The sequence below is a fragment of the Lactuca sativa genome, chromosome 6, assembly GCF_002870075.4.
Source record: "Lactuca sativa cultivar Salinas chromosome 6, Lsat_Salinas_v11, whole genome shotgun sequence".
Taxonomy (NCBI): domain Eukaryota; kingdom Viridiplantae; phylum Streptophyta; class Magnoliopsida; order Asterales; family Asteraceae; genus Lactuca; species Lactuca sativa.
The window spans coordinates 78,179,305-78,201,380 of record NC_056628.2 but is presented as its reverse complement, the minus strand read 5'-3'; the positions used below and the strand labels follow the sequence as shown (position 1 = coordinate 78,201,380).

Sequence of the window (22,076 nt, the reverse complement as noted above, 5' to 3'; positions counted from 1 at the left end):
CGTAACTTGTATATTTAAATGGGTCGTGTTTGGGTTGGCATATTTTGACCCGCCAACCCGCGACACGCCAACCCGAACACGACACGATTGGCAGGCCTAAATAAGGGTAATGATAAAAAGGGAAAATGACTATACGACAGTAAACAACTGTCCCATTGGGTCATTCTTTAGTCACTTGTTTTGTACATATGTAACCAATAAACTTGGATTAATCAACAAATTTTCTAGGAAATATAGTGCTCCAAGGATGATCCATCCATATACATTGCTTTTCTTTAAGACTATAATTAATAATATATTTCACCTTATGTTTCCTAGGGCCTTATTTGTTCATCATTAAATCAATGTTCAACTCAGAAAATCAACATTGTTACATTAAAATAATACCCTACCTATGTTCAAGGTTGGTTCGATGTTGGTGGGGCCATTGGTTTCATTGTTGGATTTTGCATAGCATGTGGTGCTTTGCTTCTCAACCGTCGTGGAAGATTTGCTTTTTTTATGTTTCTTGATAGCTTTGAAGATTGGGTTTATGTGAAGGTGGTGATGTTCATTGCAAATTTGCAAAAAAGATGAACATATATAGTCATGTAAAACAATGTTTCATTTTTGTATTTGGCATGGGTTTTTAAGTCCCATTTTTCAATAAAATTGCCTCCAAGACCACTGGTGGCCATTTTTCACCGCTGTGTGAAATAAGGCATCATAAAAAGTTTATATTTTCTATTTTTATTTAAGAAAGTTGTTTTAAAAAAGTAATAATAATAACCATTAAGGGTATAATAAAAAGGGGAAATGACTTGTTAGGGTAACCATTTATCACATTTGTTCATAGCACACACATACACACTTTACTGAATCCAAAAGCTCTGGTAAAACTCTGGTTGGACAAAAGTAGATTGTCAACCTTGAAACGATCGCAACAGAAAAAACACACATGACTTGTTTGTTTTAGCATGCTAGTTTCATGTTTTCTTCTTGAATCATGTTTTTCTTATTAGGGTAACCATGTATGTACTTTCATCTTCACCTTTTGCTAGTAGTTTCACTTGTTAAGTAATTGTTTTAGTCAGCTTCACCTATTAATTACATATCAAACCACTATATTAGACTAATACAATACAAACACATCATCTTCATCTAAGAAGCCTCTTAAACAAAAATTAATATATATGTTTTGATATAACTAAGAGCAGTGCATCCAAGTTTCTTTAGCAGCTGATGGTTACCTGAAAGCCTAAAAGAGTGAAACAAAACCTTTTTATTTTAAAAATTATCAGCAAAAACAAAATATGAAAGAGAAAAGGAAGAAGATGATGGTGTTGTCCAGATTTGCTCTAAGCATCTGTTCAAACAAACAAAAAACTCTACAGAGAAGAATATATGTCAGTTGTGCTATTCCAACAGGAATCAAATAAAAGAAATAGATCAACATTTGAAGATGGATTTAAAAGTTGATGGATATTTTTCCCTAAATCGATTGTCCAATGATGAAAGTTTGTAGGTTGCGATGTACTATTTTGAAAAAGATGATCAGTAACATTGTAACACACTGTGCTACTAATTAAACTAGTCCTTAACGCTAAGAATAAGCTAGGGTTTGTGAATGACTCTTGTTTTCGGACTGAGAACGATGAGTTACAGGATAGATATTGGCATATGGTTGTTGCTTTAGTTTTGTCCAAGTTTTTAGGTTGTGTCATAAAACTTATATGTTAGCCAGGTTCTCTCAAAGTGTTGGTGGATGTTTGGACTAACCTAAAAGAAACTTATGATAAAATTGATGGGTCTATCATATATAATGTCTACCAACGAATTAATGCATGCATGTGTTTAGAGAAGTTATAATTTATCAGATTATGATAACGATTAAATTCAATTTGTGGGTGTTTGCGATGCTTCCAACAACCTACGACACGAATGATGCAACTGAGTGGATTTAGATTATTCATATTCTCAATTTACAAGTAACATTTTAAAGAGAGAACATCTGTGCAATGTGTTCTAGGGAAGAATCCTACAAGTTAGGATCCTTTGCTAGTGGTTCTTCAAACAATGCCCCTAATTCTGTCTTTTTAAGTAAAATCATAATAAGATAAGATTCTCAAATATCAATAATAGAAATAAATGTTTTTCTTTGCAAGAACTATGGTCTGAAAGGTTGTAACGAACTTTTTTTTTTTTTTTTGCAGAATATACAACATGCAAGATTATAATTAAACTAACTTTTAATACATTTTGGTGCTGTCACACCAGATGCACTACAAGAAATGTTGGCATTACCGGCGACGCTTTTAGCGGCGACGGAGAGCAATAGCGGCGACATGTAATTGACGTGTTACACGTCGCCGCTATTGCTACGCGTCGCCGGTAATGCTCAAAATCGGCGATCCGTGTCAAATTATCCCTATCCGTCCGATTTGATTTCAATCCAACGGTTGTAGAGGAAAGCGAAAACGCGCTAACTTTTCCCTCCAAAGGTGTCGCCGCTATTGCCCTGATGTCGCCGCTATTACCCTTCTGTCGCCGCTATTGCTTGTCGCCGCTAATACCCATTACAGATTACCCTTTCCAGTTTCCTTTTCGGTGACATTTTTTCCTCTGCTTGTATCCTTTCCTTCTCTCGTTTCTGTTGCTGCTTCTCGGTTTGATCACTTCGACTAAGTGGAGGACGAAGGTAAATTACCGGTGCTAGCCCCTTCTGCCACCATAAGACCGCCATAGCTTCCCTCAAAACGTTGAAAACCGGCGATCCTTGAGCTCAATACCGAAATTGCCCACATTCAAGGTCAAATTTCTCCAATTTTCTATTATTTTCGTGTTTTGTTGCTATGTTGTATGATAAATTGTTAGTAATTTTGAGATTAAAAGTGTTTGTGCAATTTGTTAGATTGTATGCATTTTATATTGTTTATAGCTTCCTTCTTCCTAAGTCCACTCCATCCATCCCCTTTTAATCTCTTGATTTGTTGGCCCTTTTAATCTCTTGATTTGTTGGTAGATGATAAACACAAGGCCATTAATTTGTATTTTTTTTTTTGCTTCTCATTTGGGATGAACGATGATGAGGATACAGGAGGTATCAAACCTCCTGATTTAACCAAACTCCATTACAAAATATATATGATCAAACCTCAACTTCTGATTTGTACGATTTTGGTCCCTTGCTCTAAAAAATAATTAAAAATCTAGTCGTAATATGTGTAAATTGAATCCAAAGTTTTAATGTAAAATTTCAGAAAGTTATTTATAATTTTTATAATATTGATTTATTTTAGATTAAGTAAGCCTTAGATTAATTAAATTTTAGAAATTATTAATTTCTTACCATTTTGTTACTGACTTAAATGATATTTTTTATAAAGGTTATATTTGTATAATAAATTAGTTCATGGAAAAAATTGAACAAAAAGTAGGATGCAATATTAAAGGAAAAAAAAGTATGATGTTATATTGTGTATGTATTTGTATGCAATTTGGAAACTACAATGTTATAATAGAAACTGTATTATTTTTGTATATGTAATATGTGTAAATTCTATTCATATTGTAATTTTGCAGGTTATATATGGGGTTTAGTTGGGCGATACTCTTCTACGTGATGGCGGATGTTATGGGCTTAGGACATGGAGGTGATGGAGCCGGGGATCCACCACCTCCCGGAGGTTTTGGTCGTTGTCAACACGAACAAGATGGTAAGTCTTATTATGATATATATGTTAGATATTTTTATCCATTTATTATAAGTTATCATGACTAATATTTTTAATTATATTTTTCAGCTGAGCTCCCTAAGAAAAGAAGAGGCCTAGCAAAAAACATTCAATTATCAAAGATAATACGGGCAAACAAGGGAAAACCTGTAGATTTGGATTTCGATAGAGAGTTGACATATTCCCCTATCGGGAACCATGGTAATTGGTTTACCCGTGAGATTGGGAAGTATATATGGATGAACATCCCTTTGAACGTATCTGGTTGGGAGAATGTTTCCGCCGCTTTAAGGAATGCCACAGTGGTTCATTTAAAGGTAACTTGGACAATATTTTAAATTTCGTTCTAATTGGTATTTAACTAACTAACTTTTTTGTATTTGTAGAATAAGTTTGATTTAGATAAGGTTAACTTGGATCCCGAGCGTGCTCAGTTGTTGCAGAGCATTGACGCGACCTTGCAAAGAATTTATAGAGGACGAAAAAATAAAGCACATACTTATTTTCAGAATGTCGGGGGGCTTACAGATATCCCAAGGGCATTAGCCAACCCCCCCCCCCCCCCCCCCCCCCCCCCCGATGGTATGTCACGTGAAAATTGGGCGCAAGCAGTCGAGCATTTTCAAACTCCTGAATTTCTAAAGCGTTCGGCGTCAAACAAAGGAGTCCGTGCACAACAACAAGTTGTAAACAGAGGGGGATCGTGCTCGTATAGCAATGCATGTTTCAAAGAAGCAAGCTATGATATATTTAACTGTTTATTTAAATTATAATTAATCTAATTTTTAATGTGAAATAGGACATCGCTCGAATCGAAGCATTTCGTAAGGCCAATACTGATCGCCAAGGGGTGTTTACTAGTCCTGCAGTCGAGCAACAATACGTAAGTGGTTAATTTGTATTTTCATATAAGTGCTTATATCGTCAAAGGGTAGTTAGTAATCTAATTTTTATTATATTTATTTCTTTTTTGAAAATACAGAATGCTTTACTCTTTAAGATCAGTCAACAAACTCAAGCTTCCTCTGAAGCCAGCGGTCTAACACCAAAGGATACACAAAATTGTTTTGAAAAAATATTGGGTGTTCGACGTGGCCATATCAGAGGCATCGGGCGTAAACCTTCTACGGTTGTTTCGATGTACGATCAGGAACAACCAATGACACAGCCACCACCACAATCACAGGTGACAAGATTATTTAATTTTGGTAATTGTTTAAAATGTTGGTAATTGTTGGTTTAGTAATAGTTTCAAAATTTGGTAATTATTAGTTATAGTACAATGTTATAATGTTTTATACCCAATATGTGGAATGTATATTTTGTATATAGAATGTTATAATGCTAGTTTACTTATAAGACTATGTTGTTTTATTTGTAGTTGGAAATGCTTCAAACAATGTTAAAAGATCCGGCATGTAGTGCTGCACTTGAAGATTGGTTTCGTTCGTTGCCACAACGAAATGAAACCGGAGGAAACGAGGAGAGCGATGATGACGAGTAGATAGTTGTAGGATTTTTTTATGTTTTATTTGTGCAAGTATTTTAGACTAGTATTTTCGATATTTTGTTCTAGGTTAAATCAGACGAGTATTTTAAACGGATATTGTATTAATATTTTGGAATGGAATGATGTAGGATTAGATTAATTAATATCATACTAGTTTTTTTTTTTTTTAAAAGAAAAAAACTAATACCGGCGACACCTTTAGTGGCGACAATAGCTTATTACCGGCGACGAGTTTTAGCGACGACGTGTGCTTATTAGCGGCGACGGGTTTTAGCGACGACAGACACGCATTAGCGGCGACAGTTTGATTAATAGCGACAAAACATCAGCGTCGACGTTTTAGCGACGACACGTCGCCGCTAATACTATTAGCGGCGACAAGGCGCGCTTTTAGCGACGACGTCTGTCGCCGGTAATGCTCTACTTTCTTGTAGTGATGCAAAATTTAGTGGTTGATCTAGCCTTATATACATGGGTGTTACTAACACCATCGGGTCGGAAACTAGGTTAAACGATCGGGTCGGAAACTGGGTTAAAAGATCCGAGTGTTGACTAAGAATATCAAACACAAGCCCCCGTCCTTAACTTCTACAACTTCTCTCACTTTTGGTCCTACTCTTGGCTTGTATCAACACTGCAGGTCCAACCAGATCTCCTACAAGCCCTGAATAGTGAGTCCAATTGCATTGCTGACTAAGCCCACGAACAAATATGTAACACATGGAAAAGTGGCAATGTCCTACAACAAGTTGTCCAAATTAAATCCAAACAAATAAATCTGATTCTTTCAAAATTAAGATAGGGTAATAGGCATATATTTCAATAAATTTAATTTTGACAATTCATTGGTCCTCTTTTAAGATTATTTGGTGAGCACTCAACATCTTGTTATGTAATGGTATAAGTGAAGTAGGGACGTCGTGGATGCTTTTATTTTTAATTTATATAGAAATCTTAGTGGTTGCTTTAATGTCTATATTATTAACAAATTCAGCCTCTAAAACACATCCATCAGGAACATTATCCATCTTTGAGTGTAACCATAAACACATGATATTGCAAAACAACATGTAGGACATACATATAAAGTGTCATACACCAACCACCAATTATATGCTCAAACAAAATTGTTAAAGGCCACGTCAACAATTGATTATGTGTGTGAATGGAAACCGAAAACTTAATATCCCTATAATTGTTTACTATGAATATTTCATTAGTTCACACTCATTTTTATTTTTATTTTTATTTTTTAAAATAAAAAGTTCACACTCATTTGACCAAATATTTCTCAAAAATAAAAAATCCATCCCTATACTAATACTAATAAAAGAATAACTTTAATATTCTTTTGACATATATCACTTTAATACAACTTCTCATTAATATTATGCTACATGTCAGGAAAAATATATTAAGCAAACCACTATCATAATTAATGACGATAAGGTTTTTTAATAATAAAATTTAAACTTTTTATAGAAACATTTACTTTTTTTTTAATTATATGTTAAATTTGAAGTTATAAATAACTTTAAAATTTTCATATATCTCTTAATTAATAATTTATTTAAAATAATTGATTAATAAGTACGAATTTTTACTATGAGAGGTTAATTAATTTAGTAACCGTGGTTTCCACGGGTTAGAAACTAGTTAGTCATATATATACAAACACATTTTTTCGGAAAGAAAATAGTTGCACAAGATTAAGAAAATGTATTACAAAATTAAATATCAATTTTTTTTCTAGTGGCAAGCCACCCAAATTTGAAATGTGGGGGTGGGGTTCAATCCTACGAACTATCAATTAAGAGAGTTTAAACATATGTTCAAAAAAAAAGTTGATAGTTGAAAGCTCAAAGTTAGAAGTGTTAGTGTAAATTTTTGAAAAATATCAAATAACATAAGGCTTAAGTGCTCAGCTCAAGCAAGAAGAAACTAGAAAGTCTTTCCTTTCTTCCTTTGGAAATAGCGGAGTGACCTGAAGTGTGCTCAAATATACTAAGATGAAGCTACAGGAGCTCTTGCCTATAACGTTCTATCCGCAACACAAGGCCTATTTGCTTTCGTAGCAAATTGGTAAGTCGTTTATTTTACTCATATAACTATATGGTTTCTTTCATCAACCCCCGAATAATGAATAAAAACGAAAATAGATATCCATCCGAAAAGAGATACATACTGATTAAAATAAAACCAAAAAAAGAACACCCATGAACAAAACAACATCAGCTGGTAGTTCCATAGTTCTGCACTCGTAATAGCAACCTTCTCTTCCAATTGATTCATTTATCTTATCAAACCCGGAATCACCACTAATGCCCTAACACACATAGGAGGGTCAGACCATCGAAGGAACCCACATCTTGTACAGTTCCAAAATTTCCTTCCAGGTTACGATCCGTCCATGAAGTGATATTCATTGCTTTATTCCTACATCAGCAAGTCACCATCTTTGAATGCGAAGCGATTAGATATTGTAAAGGGTGTAACAGTCGACCAACAACGGAAGGGAAAAGAGAGATGATGATCACAGATAAAGGGTTTGCACAAAAATCGAGCATGCAATCTTTCTTTTAAAGAGTAAAGGTTAAAAGTGAAACGACAATATTGCCCCTGCAATTTAATGTTGAGAAACAATTTAACTGCTAAATGGTAACAGAGTGAGCCGGAAGGACTAAATATTAAACGTTTTTAAACCACATGGACCATCCGTGAGGTTTTTTAAAATTAGGGACCAAACTTTAGATTTATGTGAAACCATAGGGACCATTTTTGAAGTTTTGTCATATATATATATATATATATATATATATATATATATATATATATATATATATATATATATATATATATAGCAAGAGAGAGAGAGCAAGAGATAGGTTCAATTATTCTAACTAATTATTATGTGGATGTATGAATCAATGTGAGCCAATCATTTAAAAACCTAAATAAGGTAAATTTTTAATGTTATCTATTAATTAATTTTATTAATTAAATAAATATTTAATTAATCCCTTTAGTTTAGGCAATATAGTTTAAGAATTAAAAACCCTAACCGACCATACAAAACACATATTTCTTTCTTCTTCCTGTGCCTCACACCTCACTGTCATTCTCTCTCTCTCTCTCTCTCTCTCTCTCTCTCTCTCTCTTTCTGTAAGAAGATGTATGAATCTATATTTACATTTCAATGTTTGAATATATAAAGATTACGTTATATTTCAACTGAAACTTCAAGAATATTGTTTTGCTACAAGAAGTTACTTCAATCAAAATATGTACTCTATTAGAATATATTATGGAATTTTCATAGAATATTGTTCTAATAGAATTGCAATCTAAAAGAATAAATTCGAGTAAAATCAAAAATTATGTTAGAATTAAAAATGAATTAATTAAAAAAATCAGAATTCAAAATTAAAAGAATCAGTATCCCTTAAAATCCGAAATTTTCATTAATTAAACATGTGTTTCTTAATTTAAACATGTGTCTCCTGATATAAAGATAGGTAAATCATTACTTAAAAGAACTAAAACCATTGGTCTATATTCTGATGGGTTTTAGGCATAAGAACAATCCTATGTGCTCATACAAACCCTAATGCTTGGATCTAGGTTTCTCTATTGTACATGCAATGAATCCAAGACTAATAAACTTAGATATAAAATATAATAAATTGAATTAGGGTTTATAGAATTACCTTTGATTGTTATATAGCAATAACAATCAATTCCTTGCTTGAATTGGCTTCAAAAGCTTAGTGCATCAAGTGTTGCACCTCTAATGGAGTCACAAACACCATATACAACTTGGATGAAGAGGAGAAGAAAGGAGGCTGCCCAAAAACGGCTAGAAACCCTAGAGAATCAGTTGTCCACGTTTTTAGGGCCTAAGGGGTCCTTTATATACTTGTGTGGGCTGCTATGGTTTCAGTCAAAACCCTAATGGGCAGCTTAAACTCTAAGCAGCCCATGGAACCTTTTGGATATGGCTATGGACGAAAATATGATGGGCTCCCATCATAATTTCGTTCACCCCTTATTCCTTTAGCATTCCTTAGCCCAATAACTCAATTATCCAATAATTGCAGTCCAGTCCCCTAAATTTAATTAATCTCTTTTAGCCACAAAATTAATTATCAATTAATTCTTGACTAATACTAATTAAATAATATGATTTCTCCTTTAATATATTATTCTCATAATATATTAATAAATCATATTTAAACGTCTCTCTCCTTAATTCATCCTACATATTACTATGGTGAAGGCAACCCAAAAGGACCATGCTCATAATCGGGTCAAGTACATACCAAAATAGTTATGGACTTAAACACTAATCCAACATATTCATCCCTACATCCACACAATAATTAAATAAAATAGAATAACCTAAGCATATATATATATATATATATATATATATATATATATATATATATATATATATATATATATATATATATATATATATATAGGAAGTGTTTTATAGAGCTTTATTTCATTGATGAATTTGTAGTGCTAACGGATGAATGTTAATTATTTATATTTAACAAATATACCAAAATTTATATTTTTTATGTCTTATACTTTAACATCCATATTGGTATTAAACTTCATTTTTTTACATTATATTCCTTGATGAATGATGTTGATTTTTCCTTTTTTAGTGTTTTATTTATCAAATAAATTTCCTGAATTTATTAATTTTTATCCTTAAAAAATGTTTCTATGTTGATGAAAAAAAACAAGAATTTTATTCCTGTGTGTGTGCGAGAGAGAGAGAGAGAGAGAGAGAGAGAGAGAGAGATTTAAACTAATATTTTATGTATTGTACTTTCACTTGGCTGGATAATATTTTTATCTTATTTGCTAAAATAAATGACCAACAAATAGGCTTGTAGTTTGAGGCCCGTTGGAAACAAACCACAAACAACACAAAATTTGCAAAAGGAGTTTATCAGAAAACAATGAAGGAGAAGGATTGCCTTGTATATGAAACACAATACTTTATTAAATGGGTGTTTGTGAGTGCTTTTTGAACTCTAGAAGTACTTTTACACCCCGTTCCCGAGTTCAACTTAACGAGAGAAAGGAAATGAAATGGGTGGAAATGAGAAGAAAATAAAACAAATTGGTGTTTCTAAGTTTCATTAAAGGAAGGAAGTGGAGGGAAATGAGAGGATCATTTTCCCTCCTAACTTTCCTTCCGATTTGGGAGGATTTGGAAAGAAAGAACAAAATGATTCATTTTCCTTCCATTTCTCTCCAACTCGGGAACTCAAAACAAAATTTTGTTTTCCTTTCCTTTCTCCTCTTTTTTTATTTTCTCTTATGACTTTCTTTTATCTTCTCTTCTTTTCTTTTATTAAACTACGGAACGACGCGATATATAAAAATGTTTATTGGCTTATAGTGGTGGTAAAATAAGTTTTTTAAAAGTGTTTGGATTAACTTTTATGATGAGAAAGCCAATAAGTCAATAAATTAAAATGTGTTTGGTTTAAAAAGTGCTTTTTGAAGTTATTTTGGTTAAAAAGTCAAAAGCAGTTTTTAAAAACCAAGTTTTACATGCTTTTTAAAAAGTGTTTTTTGAAACTAATGGAAAAACTATTATGAAAAATACTTTTGAGTTTGTCAAACACTTTTTCAACTTATTAGCTTTTTAAAAACGAACAACCCAATAAATTTTTTTTGTTGGTGGGAGACATACGGGGGAAGGGCAAGCATGTGCATTTTTCTTTTAGACTTCCTCCTCACACTTATTCGTCCTCACGCTTATTCGGTTCCATATTTAGATGTAAAATTAAGAGGTAAATACAATAAAAAGTAAACAAGCAAGGCCCTAAGCCCTTGCTTAATTTGACACAAGGCAAGGCCGGCCCTGCTTAATCACCAAACAGAACTTCGATTTTTATTATCTCTCACACAATAAATAAATACCATATAATTCAGTGAATAAATATATTTCATAAAATTTGAGGTTCGGTTTTATATTTTTTTAAAACTGAAACCAAACCAAATATATATATATTTTTTTTAAAAAAAAAAACTCAAACTATTTTTGGTTCAATTTTTTGGTTTTTTAATTTTATTGGTTTTTATCGATTATTGATTTTTTTGTTTGTGGGTTTGGTTTTGTTATCCCCTTTTAGCTTATGAATTTGATTTTTACTCGTTTACCCTCGTCCTCCTTTAACCCTACTTTTCTTTTCAGTTTTTACAGCCTTCGCTTCGTCTTCTCTTCTCCATCTTCCATCACTGTTCCAAGATGTCTTCGTCGTTCCTCCCTCGGTCTTCCATCAGGTAAGTTGTTGGATCATCTCAACTATTCAATACTCGATATATCTATTCTCTTTTTGTTCTCTTAATCTCGATTTTTCTTCTCGACTCTCTGTTCTCCATTTTCTGTTGAATAATGTTTCTCTTGCTCACATTTAATATTATTATTATTATTAATTTTCAGTTTTGACGTTAAACGGTGCCTTTTTGTTTCAATTGACAAATTTTTAATAGATTCCATAAATTAGAGTTGTTTCGGTTAATGTTTATGTTGGAAGTTGGAACTTTTCTAATTGGTTTCATAAAAATCTGTGTAGGAGATTAAATCTGCATAGGATTGGAAGAATTGTCTCAATTAGACATAAATAGAAGTTGTTTAATAACCCAAGGGGAGTATGAGAGGCATGAATCCTTGTTAAATTGGGGTTTAATTCAATGTTTCTGAATATAACAAGTCGTTTGCATTCTGATTTGTTGTCTGGGGAAACAATGCATTGCAAAAGCCAAAAGGCTTTGCTCTATCTGTAGAAAATAATGGTAAGATTACACTGCAAGTTTGCTTTGACAAAAGACAGTTATGGTAGTTTTTGACAAACATATGTAAGTCTCATGGTCGTATATATATAAAAGTGATTTTTAGTTTAAAATTTTAATAGTTCTCACAAACAACAACTTGGTATTCTACATTACTTTTAGATAGAAGGGTAAAATGGTTGTTTTCTCTTATTCGAATGGTTCATTCAATCCAAAATACATAAATAATTAGCCTTATTTTATCCAATACATTCTCTGGAGACTCATCATTTATCACTCAGCTCTTATGCCATTAGGGACTGATTCTTTATGACTTAATAGGCTTAATAATTAAGCACTTGATCTGGACAGCTAGCTATATATGGTTGTTTCCAGGCACTAACCCACCATTTGTCCTTTTTTCCTGAATGATTAGTTTGCTTTTGTGGATTTACAATGACATAAAGTGAGGATCGAAAGATATGATAAGATGAAAAAAGATATGTATAGGAAAAATACAAATTTCCAAGACTTGAAAGTCCTTGAAAGTCTTATATGGGGCTAGCTATCCATTACAATTGTCCTTTTTTTTTTTTTTTTTTTTAAAGTTGTTTTATAGTTTGAATGGTTCTATTTCAAGGAAAATAAGGCTTTTATGCCTTACAGAGTCTATAAATCTTTGAACGTTTGATTTGTGGCAGTTTATTTCAATTCTTCTTTTCTAATTTCTTTCATAGTTTGGTTCTATTTCAAAGGAAAATAAGGATTTTATGCTCCACACGAATCACAACTCACTAGGTGTGTGTAAAGTGTAAACGCAAGAAAGATAATTCTTGTTAAAAATGGTAGGAACCTTTTATATTGATATCTTTTTTTAGAGCATAAAAATAATAATTTCAGTATTTTTTTTTTTTTTGTAAAGAATATAGTTGTAAAAATGAGATATAATAAACCATTTGTTGATGAATATGCCTAATCCCTGTTATCTTTTATTTTTTAAGGTTATATTACTTTTCGGGAAAAATAAAACAAAAGACCCAAATTTATATATTTTTATGTTGTACAAATAAACATCCATGTTGATATGCAAAGTCTCTATTCTGATGTTTTTATTTTCTTTTTATTTATTAGGGCATTATTTTTTTTTTCAAAAAATAAAAACAAATCTACCAAAATATCTTTTTATGATGTGAAAATAGACATCTATATGGATGTTGCTATAGGAAGTGTTTTATAGCACTTTATTTCATTGAAGAATATGGTGTTGATTTTTCATTTTTTAGTGTTTTATTTTATTAAAAAAATTCCAGAGTTTATTATTTTTTAGCCTAAAAAAATGTTTTCATACTGATGAAAAAAAAAGGAAAAAAGCATTATGTTCCTACTGTTCTCATGAGAATTATTGAATCCTTCATTTTCACAGTTGGCAGCACTATATAAGGCTGCATGGGGCATCTTCAAATTTTCATCAATACAAACAAAAAAAATCACCAAATAAGATTTGCATTTACATCATGCATCCTTGTGTTTTTATAATATTCTCACTTCTCTTGTTTTGTCTTGAGATTACAACTGCCAACCAATTGGCAGCAGTGGGAGGAGGAGATGATAAGTGTTTTGAGAAGGAGAAAGACGCTCTCCTTCATTTCAAATCTCTCCTTCAAGACCCTTCTGATCGCATCTCTACGTGGACAGCTGAACAAGACAACTGCTGTCAATGGAGTGGAGTGACATGCAACAACCAAACAGGTGGTCATGTCACAAAGCTTGATCTGATGAACTGTGGTCTTGTAGGTGAGATTAGCCATTCATTGGTTAATTTAACCTACTTGAATTATCTGGATCTTGACTTCAATTCTTTTCATGGAACCATTCCTGCGATCATTGGTTCGTTGACTCAATTAAGTCACCTTTTCCTTGGCTACAATAATCTTAATGGAGCCATTCCTCCAGAGTTGGGAAACCTCACCAACTTGCAATACCTTTACCTTTCATATGTTGGAATGTGTAGACTTGAGAACCTTGAGTGGTTGTCTCCTCTGTCTCATCTGGTGGGACTTGCAATGGATGGGATTTCACTGGCCAAAACAAATCATTGGGTAGATGTTACTCTGAGTCTCCCGAACCTCTCGCTTTTAAGTTTATCAGGATGTGAGCTGTCACAGGTCATTTATCCATATTCTTCTTCATTTCTCAACTCTTCTTCATCTATTCATATCCTTTCTCTCAAAAACAATAATCTCACCTCATCCATGTATCATTGGTTGTTCCCATTAACCAACAATAAGCTTTACATTCTTGATCTCTCTGGCAACATGTTAGATGGGATACCCAAATATCTTGGTAACCTCTCTAGTTTGGAACGTTTTTACTTCTATAACAACTCTGGTGTTATCAAATTTCCTGATTTTGTCAAAAACTTGTCTGGATGCACATCGCTTTCATTACAACGGTTGTCTGCTTCAGGAAGCCAATTTACAGGGTCATTGCCTGATGACATCCAAAAGTTCACATCCCTAACAGATCTGTACCTCTCTGAGAATCAGTTAAAAGGAACTATAAGTAAGAAACTGTGGGAACTGCCCAACCTTAAATATCTTGATCTTTCCGAAAACTCACTCCAAGAATTTCCTTCCTCAGATTACATGTCAAACCGTTCTCATATAGAATCTATTTATCTGAGCTCTTGCAAGCTAGGGCCTCACTTCCCCAAATGGATTCAAAAATTGAAAAATCTCACCAATCTTGAAATTGCAAATAATGGTATTTCAGATACAATTCCTCTTGAGTTTTGGGACTTGTGGCCTTCCCAGTTAACATTCTTGAATCTTTCTTCAAACAACATAAGCGGGAAAGTACCAGATCTTTCATCAAATTTTGACAGCAATTCAAGGATAGATTTAAGCTCCAACAGCTTTGACGGTCCAATAACTAATGTCTCTTCCACTGTGGCATTACTAAATCTTTCGAGAAACAAATTCTCTGGAGGAATCTCCTTCTTATGCCAAGTTGTCCATGGCTTTTTAGTTATTCTTGACCTCTCTCATAACTTTCTAAGCGGACAAATTCCAGACTGTTTGTGGCATTTCAAAGAACTAAAAGTTCTTAATTTAGAACACAATAATCTGTCTGGAAGGCTTCCTGCCTCTCTGGGATCTATGATTAAGCTAGAGGCATTGGATTTATACAAGAATGCTTTCTCCGAAGAATTTCCTTTGTCTGTTAAGAATTGCACGAGCTTAAAGTCATTGAATTTGGGGGCCAACAAGTTTTCTGGTAATTTGCCTGTTTGGATTGGGGAAAGCTTATCTGGGTTGTATGTTCTTATGTTAAGATCAAACAACTTCTCTGGAAGCATCCCTTTACAATTATGTCAATTAGCAAGTCTTCAAATTCTAGACTTGTCCGTGAACCATTTACATGGAAGCATCCCCTCATGTTTGAGTAATCTTACGATCATGGTGCAACAAGGATTCTCTCAACTACAGAATTTAGATCGTGGAGTTTCATTAGGAACATATTCATATAATATTGACCATGTGATGATCCAGTGGCAAGGAACCGAACGGGAATTCATCAGAAGTAATATGGTATTGTTGAGGAGCATCGACCTGTCAAGCAACAGCTTAACAGGGGAAATCCCATATCAGATTACCAATCTTGATCAACTGATTGCACTCAACTTATCTAAAAACGCTCTACTTGGAAAGATTCCATGGAAAATCGGTCAGATGAAAAACCTTTTAACTTTGGATTTATCTAGAAACAAGTTTTCAGGAGAAATACCATCAAGCATGTCTCAAATGACTTGGCTAAATTACCTAGACGTCTCAGATAATAGCTTGTCAGGGAGAATCCCATCCAGCACACAACTTCAGACCTTTGACCCTTCAAGATACGAAGGGAACTTAGGGCTTTGTGGACCTCCCCTTACCAAAAAATGTCATGGAGACGAAGAATCGGGAATACAACATAGCATTGGTGAAAGTGAGGGTGAAGGTATAGACGAACTTCAAGGTTGGTTCTATGTTGGTGGGGCCATTGGTTTCACAGTTGGATTTTGCATAGCATGTGGTGCTTTGCTTGTCAACCGTCGTGGAAGATTTGCTTTTTTTATGTTTCTTGATAGCTTTGAAGATTGGGTTTATGTGAAGGTGGTGGTGTTCATTGCAAATTTGCAAAAAAGACGAACATAGATAGTCATGTAAAACCATGTTTAATTTTTGTATTTGGCACGGGTTTTTAAGTCTCAGTTATCAATAAAATTGCCACCGACACCATGGGTGGCCATTTTCCAGTGTTGTGTGAAATAAGGCATCATAAAAAGTTCATATTTTCTAATTATATTTAAGAAAGTTTTTTTTTTTAACAAAAATAATAATAATAACCATTAAGAGTATATAATAAAAAGGGAAAATGTCTTATGAGGGTAACCATCTATCACATTTGTTCACATTTGGTCAGTTTTTTTTGTACACGTGTGACCATTAAACTTACTTAAAGTATTAAAAAAAGTACCATTATGATCTGTAATTAAAGGTTACCTTGGTTTCTGACGACTTCACCGTCGACAATTAAACTGGTGAGAGTAATGAAGTTTTGCAGTTGTACACATTTAATCAATTATTATTTTTTTATACACATTTGACAAATATACTTAGGATGGACAAATTTTCTAGGAAATATAGTGCTAGAAGGATTATCCATCCATATACCTTTCTTTTCTTTATGAGTATATAATAATATACCCTTTATGTTTCCAAAAGGCTTATATGTTCATTAGTAAATCAATGTTCAAGTCATCAAATCACATTGTTACATTAAATTATACCTTACCTAAGTTAAATGTTAAATCCCATTACTTAGTATTAACAACCAGCAATTACCTGTAATTTAACTGTACTCTATATGTATCCTATCTATAGTATTAAAACCATCACATAAAAGAATCTAATACACCATAAACAATTGTACTTGATGTCACATCCCCCATTCCTGCAATGCATTCCTGATTACATTCTAGCCCATTCCGGCTGTGCATTCTAGCCTTATTCATCACCCAATCCCACTCCATGGATGCTGCTGTGGAACACATGGATCGCCATTCCAACTGAAAAGAACTCTTCAATTTCTGCAAAGCTTTTACTACAACATAAAAAAATAATTTTTACTTCATAAGAATCCTTTTCAAAGCTTCAAATTCCAAGAAATGTTTTAAAAGTACCTTAATCAATTGAAGTATTGGCCTCGGCTCTAACAATTTCAAAGATCTCTATGGTCTCTATGGCACTGATTATGATATGACTGGTATGACTACCTTTTACAAGCTGCAAAATTATTGTCAAACTCCTCCTGCTAACATGGACTGTTAGCACAAGAGCACTATTAATATCTCCATTCATTTTGACAATATTAATCTCTTGAAACATGTTATCACCATTTATAATGATGTTAAAAACTCATTGTCCCTCCCATGTGAGTTGTGAGCGAAGGATCAATCTCTACAAATTACAAAGTAGTTGATAAAATTTTCAAAGAATAATATCTAAAAAACAAAAAGAAAAATTGAAAGTAAGATGCTATAAATGGTAAATTCGAAAAAAAAAAAAAAAATACAATGCCTTAATAAAATCTTGCACACAAGGTGCATTAAACAAGATAACATCGGTGGCATGCTATAGTTATGGTGATAATATTCCTTATTTCTTATATATCAAATGTGTATTCTTAGTTTTTTACTTTAATCAAAAACTATAATCTTGAGGATGTGTCTATGATCTTCCATCAAAGTAATACTCTTAAGTATAGTTTAGAAATGGAAATATCAAAATCAGTTGTTTACTTTGAACACAACCTTCAAAAAAATTTGCTATAATATAGATCAACTTTTGTTCATGAAATTAATAAGTTTCTCTTTAAAGGCACCATTGTCTCTGTTAGTGTATATTAATTAAAGATATCCTTCACCCTTTTAACTGGTTCCAAATTTATTAAGCATATATGATATTTACTAAAAAAAGGTATGAAATGAAACCAAATAACTAGTTAATAAGAACATCACAATAGGAGCTTTTTCATGTAAAAAAAAAAAAACTCAAGAAAATTGAAGAAGTTATTGGATGATCTTTTTCAAAGAGCTTGTTAATTAACAAGCTTTCAATGATTTGGTGGATCCATGGGTTTTCAACCAATTGTATATAGACAACATATACAAGGTCCCCACAAATAACAAACTAAAATAACGTTTCTATTATGGAGATAAAAGGAGCTTTTTCATTTAAAGTTTTATAATGAAAAAATTCCACCAAAAAGCTCTCTTGTTATAGATGTTCGGTAAAAAATTTACCTGCCAACATCATCGGCTTTAACTAAAACAGAATTAACTCTGAGACAAGGCAAAGAAGTTGTTGTCTTCAACATTTTAGGAGCTTCCACTATGATGGTTGTTGACCCAATCTTTAGTGATTCAAATGCTTTTGATGTGAGCCCTGTTTCTGCTGGTGGCTCTTTTGATGAACACATGATTCTATGAACAAAACTCCGATTATTTTGGATGCTCCTGCACTATTCAAGAAACCATAGCTATCATTCAGTTCTAGAATGTTGAAATCTACAGTCAAATTTTAGTTATGCACTAAGATAAACAAAGTTAATTACAAGGGGTCTATACCACATTACCAACAACAATCTCCATTTTAACATTTTTAACATTAATCAAACCGGATAAGGATATCAAAGTTAGTGGCAGATGTAACACCAATCTCATTATCCATTGAAAATCATTAGAATGAGAACACTCTCGTTTGTAATCAATATAATCAATTATTATTATCTAGCAGATATGTAGATTCATACTAATCTCGGTTTGGCATCAGTTTGTTTGTTTCAGTTAATTATTTCATTTTATAAAAAGACAGGTTATATTCAAACCATAGTGAAAACATGTAGCTAAAACCCAAAATTTTCAACTGGTTATGTAAAATGATGCTAAGAAAATCAAAAAATTAGGAACAAAGTTAAGAATGAACACCTTCTTTCTCTCAGAAAATCCAATTGAAGAAATGTTGCTAAAGGAGAGGGGATTTGAAGCTGAGGAGATCGGAATCGTTATTGAAATGTGCAGAGAGAAGCAGACGCCATGGGAAATAGTTACGGAAGGTTCTCTGATGAAGGCTGGAGATGAGGGTGAGGAACTTGAGCTGCAAAGAACGAACCAGATGAAGAAACGTAAGTTTCATGCATATACAGTTGTCAATGTACTCCAATAAACGGAAATCAAATGACCAAATATGCAATAGAATGAACAGTTTGAACATGGAATTAACTCTATCAATTGCTAATGTATTGTGACATTAATTAAACAACTTATTAGAAAGAACACCTGGTTGTTCAATACTGAAGACCCGACGAATTTAAATCTGAAATCAATTTTGAATCGGCGATGAAGAGACACTGAATTAGCTTGATTGACGATGAGTTTTGAAGAGGTGCTCGCCAGTGAAGAGAGGCGTCGGAGTATGTCGATCGATTGATCGATCGAGAGTATGTGTGTGTGTGAGAGAGAGAGAGAGAGAGAGAGAGAGAGAGAGAGAGAGAGAGAGAGAAAGAGTGATCAATTTTGCAGTTGATGTTGTCGTTCATCGATTCTTTGATAAGTAAGCCGCTTGACCAGAAAAGAGTGAAGGCAATCTACAGGGGCAAAATGGGAAAAATACAAATGAACGGTCAATTCGATTTTGACGTTGCGTCAAATGAACATCCAATGTTTTGTTAAACATTCTGGTCGATGCAAAGGCTAAAGTTTGTTAATAATTGTAAAAATACAAATTTTAATTGGAAATATTATCTATTACACCTGACCTAATTAAGCCTATTAGATTTCTTCATTTGTGTGTATTAAATTAATTTAGCCATTTTATAATACGGTTTTCATTACAACCGTATTAGATGAGGGTGTATTGTATTACCTGTTTTCCAGTAGTGAGAATAAACCTACTTAAGTGTATGTCTGAAGTCCAGAAATGAATTTGCAGTGAGTATGTTATATTGCCCTTTGAAGATGAGTTGGTTAAACTCTGGTTGGACAAAAGTTAATTGTCACCCCTCAAACGATCACAACATAAATGTCTATGTCAAAATCCAACCTTTTTATTTTATCCTTTACAATTAAACCTTTTTTTTTTGTTCAAAGGTACCATGCATTTTGAATTTAAAACATAGTTCAAAGTCAAAGAGAATATGCTGGAAATAGCATGTACTTCCATTGACTTTATTTTAGCATCCTGGTTTCATGTTTTCTTTTTGAAGCATGTTTTCTTATTAAAAACAAATTTTTTTTTTCCCTAATTAAAACACACACATACACACAGGCCACAGAACACTACCCCCATGTATGTACTTTCATCTTCATCTTTTGCTATTAATGTCACTTGTTAAGTAATTTTTTTAGTCAGCTTTATCTAATAAGCCTCTTAAACAAAAAATAATATATATTTTGATATAACTAAGAGCAGCGCATCCAAGTTTCTTTAGTCAGCTGATGTTTAGGAAGAAGATGAAAAAAGGAACAAATCCTAAAAGAGTGAAACAAAACCTTCATCTCTTAAAAAATTATCAGCAAGAACAAAATATGGGGTACCTGGAAGAGGAAAATATGTCAGTTGTGCTATTTCAAGAAGAATCAAATAAAATAAATAGATTAACATTTGAAGATGGATAAAGATCAAGAAACAGAGGGCAATTCAAGAACCAAAACCAAATTTTTTCCCTAAATCGATTTTCCAGTGATGAAAGTTTGGAGGTTGCGATGAAGTATTTTGAAAAAGATGTTCTCAAATGGTATCATTAATAGGAGCACAACAGAAGACTGATATGCAGTTGGACATAACATTTTGTGATCAAGTGTTGGTGGCAAAACAAGATCATATAGTAAGGTCGGAAGAAAAATGAAGAATTAGAAATCAAGATCAAACACATGAAACAAATTTATTCTTAGCAATCAGTATTCACTTTTTTCAGACGTTTCATCAAACACTTGTAAGGCGGACCGACCTTTTGAAGATAATTCTTTCTTTTCATTCAGATGACACTGACTAGCGATGCAAACCTGCAATGGAGTTCAAGAATAAAAGGAATGAAATAGAGAAATTGGGCTAGAAAATGATGTAGGCGAAGTTGTGGATGAAGAAGATGGGAAGCTTGTTGATTCAGAGGACGGGGTACAAGTCATTAAGCCTAGTAATCTTTATATTAGTGTTAGCTCTTCTAATGACGTTGAAGTTGAAGAAAGGGAGACATGTTTGATGATGCTTTTTAGGAAGTTAGAAATTTAGAAAAAGGTTAAAAAGGTAATATCACAAGGGTGCTCAACAATTGTAGAATAGAACGTTGCAACCAACCAACATTGTTGATGGTTTAAAGGAATTTTACAACTTCAGACACCGTTTGGGAATGGTCAATTACTCAAGGCTTACTCAAGGTATGTAATGTCTGCTTGATCTCATATTTTTAATGTTTGCTTGATCTTGGTTAATTACATTTCTATCTATTATCGATTTTTAATGTCTGCTTCATCATAGTTTTCAATTATCTGCATGGTCTATGCTTTTAGTTCGCTATCAAGAACTATGTTGTGTTCATTCAATTGGGTTGGGAAAGCACACAGTGCTTTGATATCGGTGGAAGTAGAAACACCTGATTTTAAGTGCACAAATGGATAATTGTGATCGATATGTATTATGTGGTTCTTATGGTGTTTATGACATTCGTGATAATCAAGCTTCTAGCTAGCATGTCAAATTGAAAATAAAACTAAATTATGTAGTACATGTTTATTATTTGTTAACTTGTTTACTTATATTCTTAGCATTAATGTAATATTTATTAATTTTTAATAATTTTTTTAATACTTAATGGTCTCCAATTAATCCCCATCTAACCGATTAACCATTGACCCCAGTCCACCAATTAGCCTAGATCGAGTGATTTCTACAAACTTTTAAATAAGTAACCACTTTCATAATAGTTTAATACAAAATTATAAAATGATATAT

The 22,076-nt window shown here is 32.9% G+C and overlaps 1 protein-coding gene and 1 long non-coding RNA gene across 4 annotated transcripts; one reads left to right on the top strand and one right to left on the bottom strand.

The window, feature by feature from the left end:
* The first annotated feature begins 13,445 nt into the window (after window positions 1–13,445).
* On the top strand, window positions 13,446–16,321 carry LOC111903317 (receptor-like protein EIX2). The gene has a single exon (XM_042895793.2). The coding sequence runs from the start codon at window positions 13,539–13,541 to the stop codon at window positions 16,218–16,220; it is 2,682 nt and encodes an 893-aa protein (XP_042751727.1). The 5' UTR covers window positions 13,446–13,538; the 3' UTR covers window positions 16,221–16,321.
* A 502-nt stretch (window positions 16,322–16,823) lies between these two features.
* On the bottom strand, window positions 16,824–19,647 carry LOC111903319 (uncharacterized). 3 transcript variants are annotated; one of them, XR_002854117.3, is made up of 5 exons: window positions 19,406–19,644; window positions 19,055–19,223; window positions 18,371–18,588; window positions 17,249–17,525; window positions 16,824–17,169 (listed from the first exon to the last, which is right to left on the bottom strand). It is a non-coding gene; the product is annotated as an uncharacterized LOC111903319 (long non-coding RNA). The 3 variants fall into 3 exon arrangements; XR_002854116.3 differs by having other exon boundaries at window positions 17,249–18,588; window positions 19,406–19,647; XR_002854118.3 differs by having other exon boundaries at window positions 17,249–18,583; window positions 19,406–19,647.
* Between the last annotated feature and the right edge of the window lie 2,429 nt (window positions 19,648–22,076).

Bases quoted from the DNA above. Each gene is read 5' to 3' on its own strand.
- LOC111903317 (XM_042895793.2), top strand. From the start codon at position 13,539: ATGCATCCTTGTGTTTTTATAATATTCTCACTTCTCTTGTTTTGTCTT.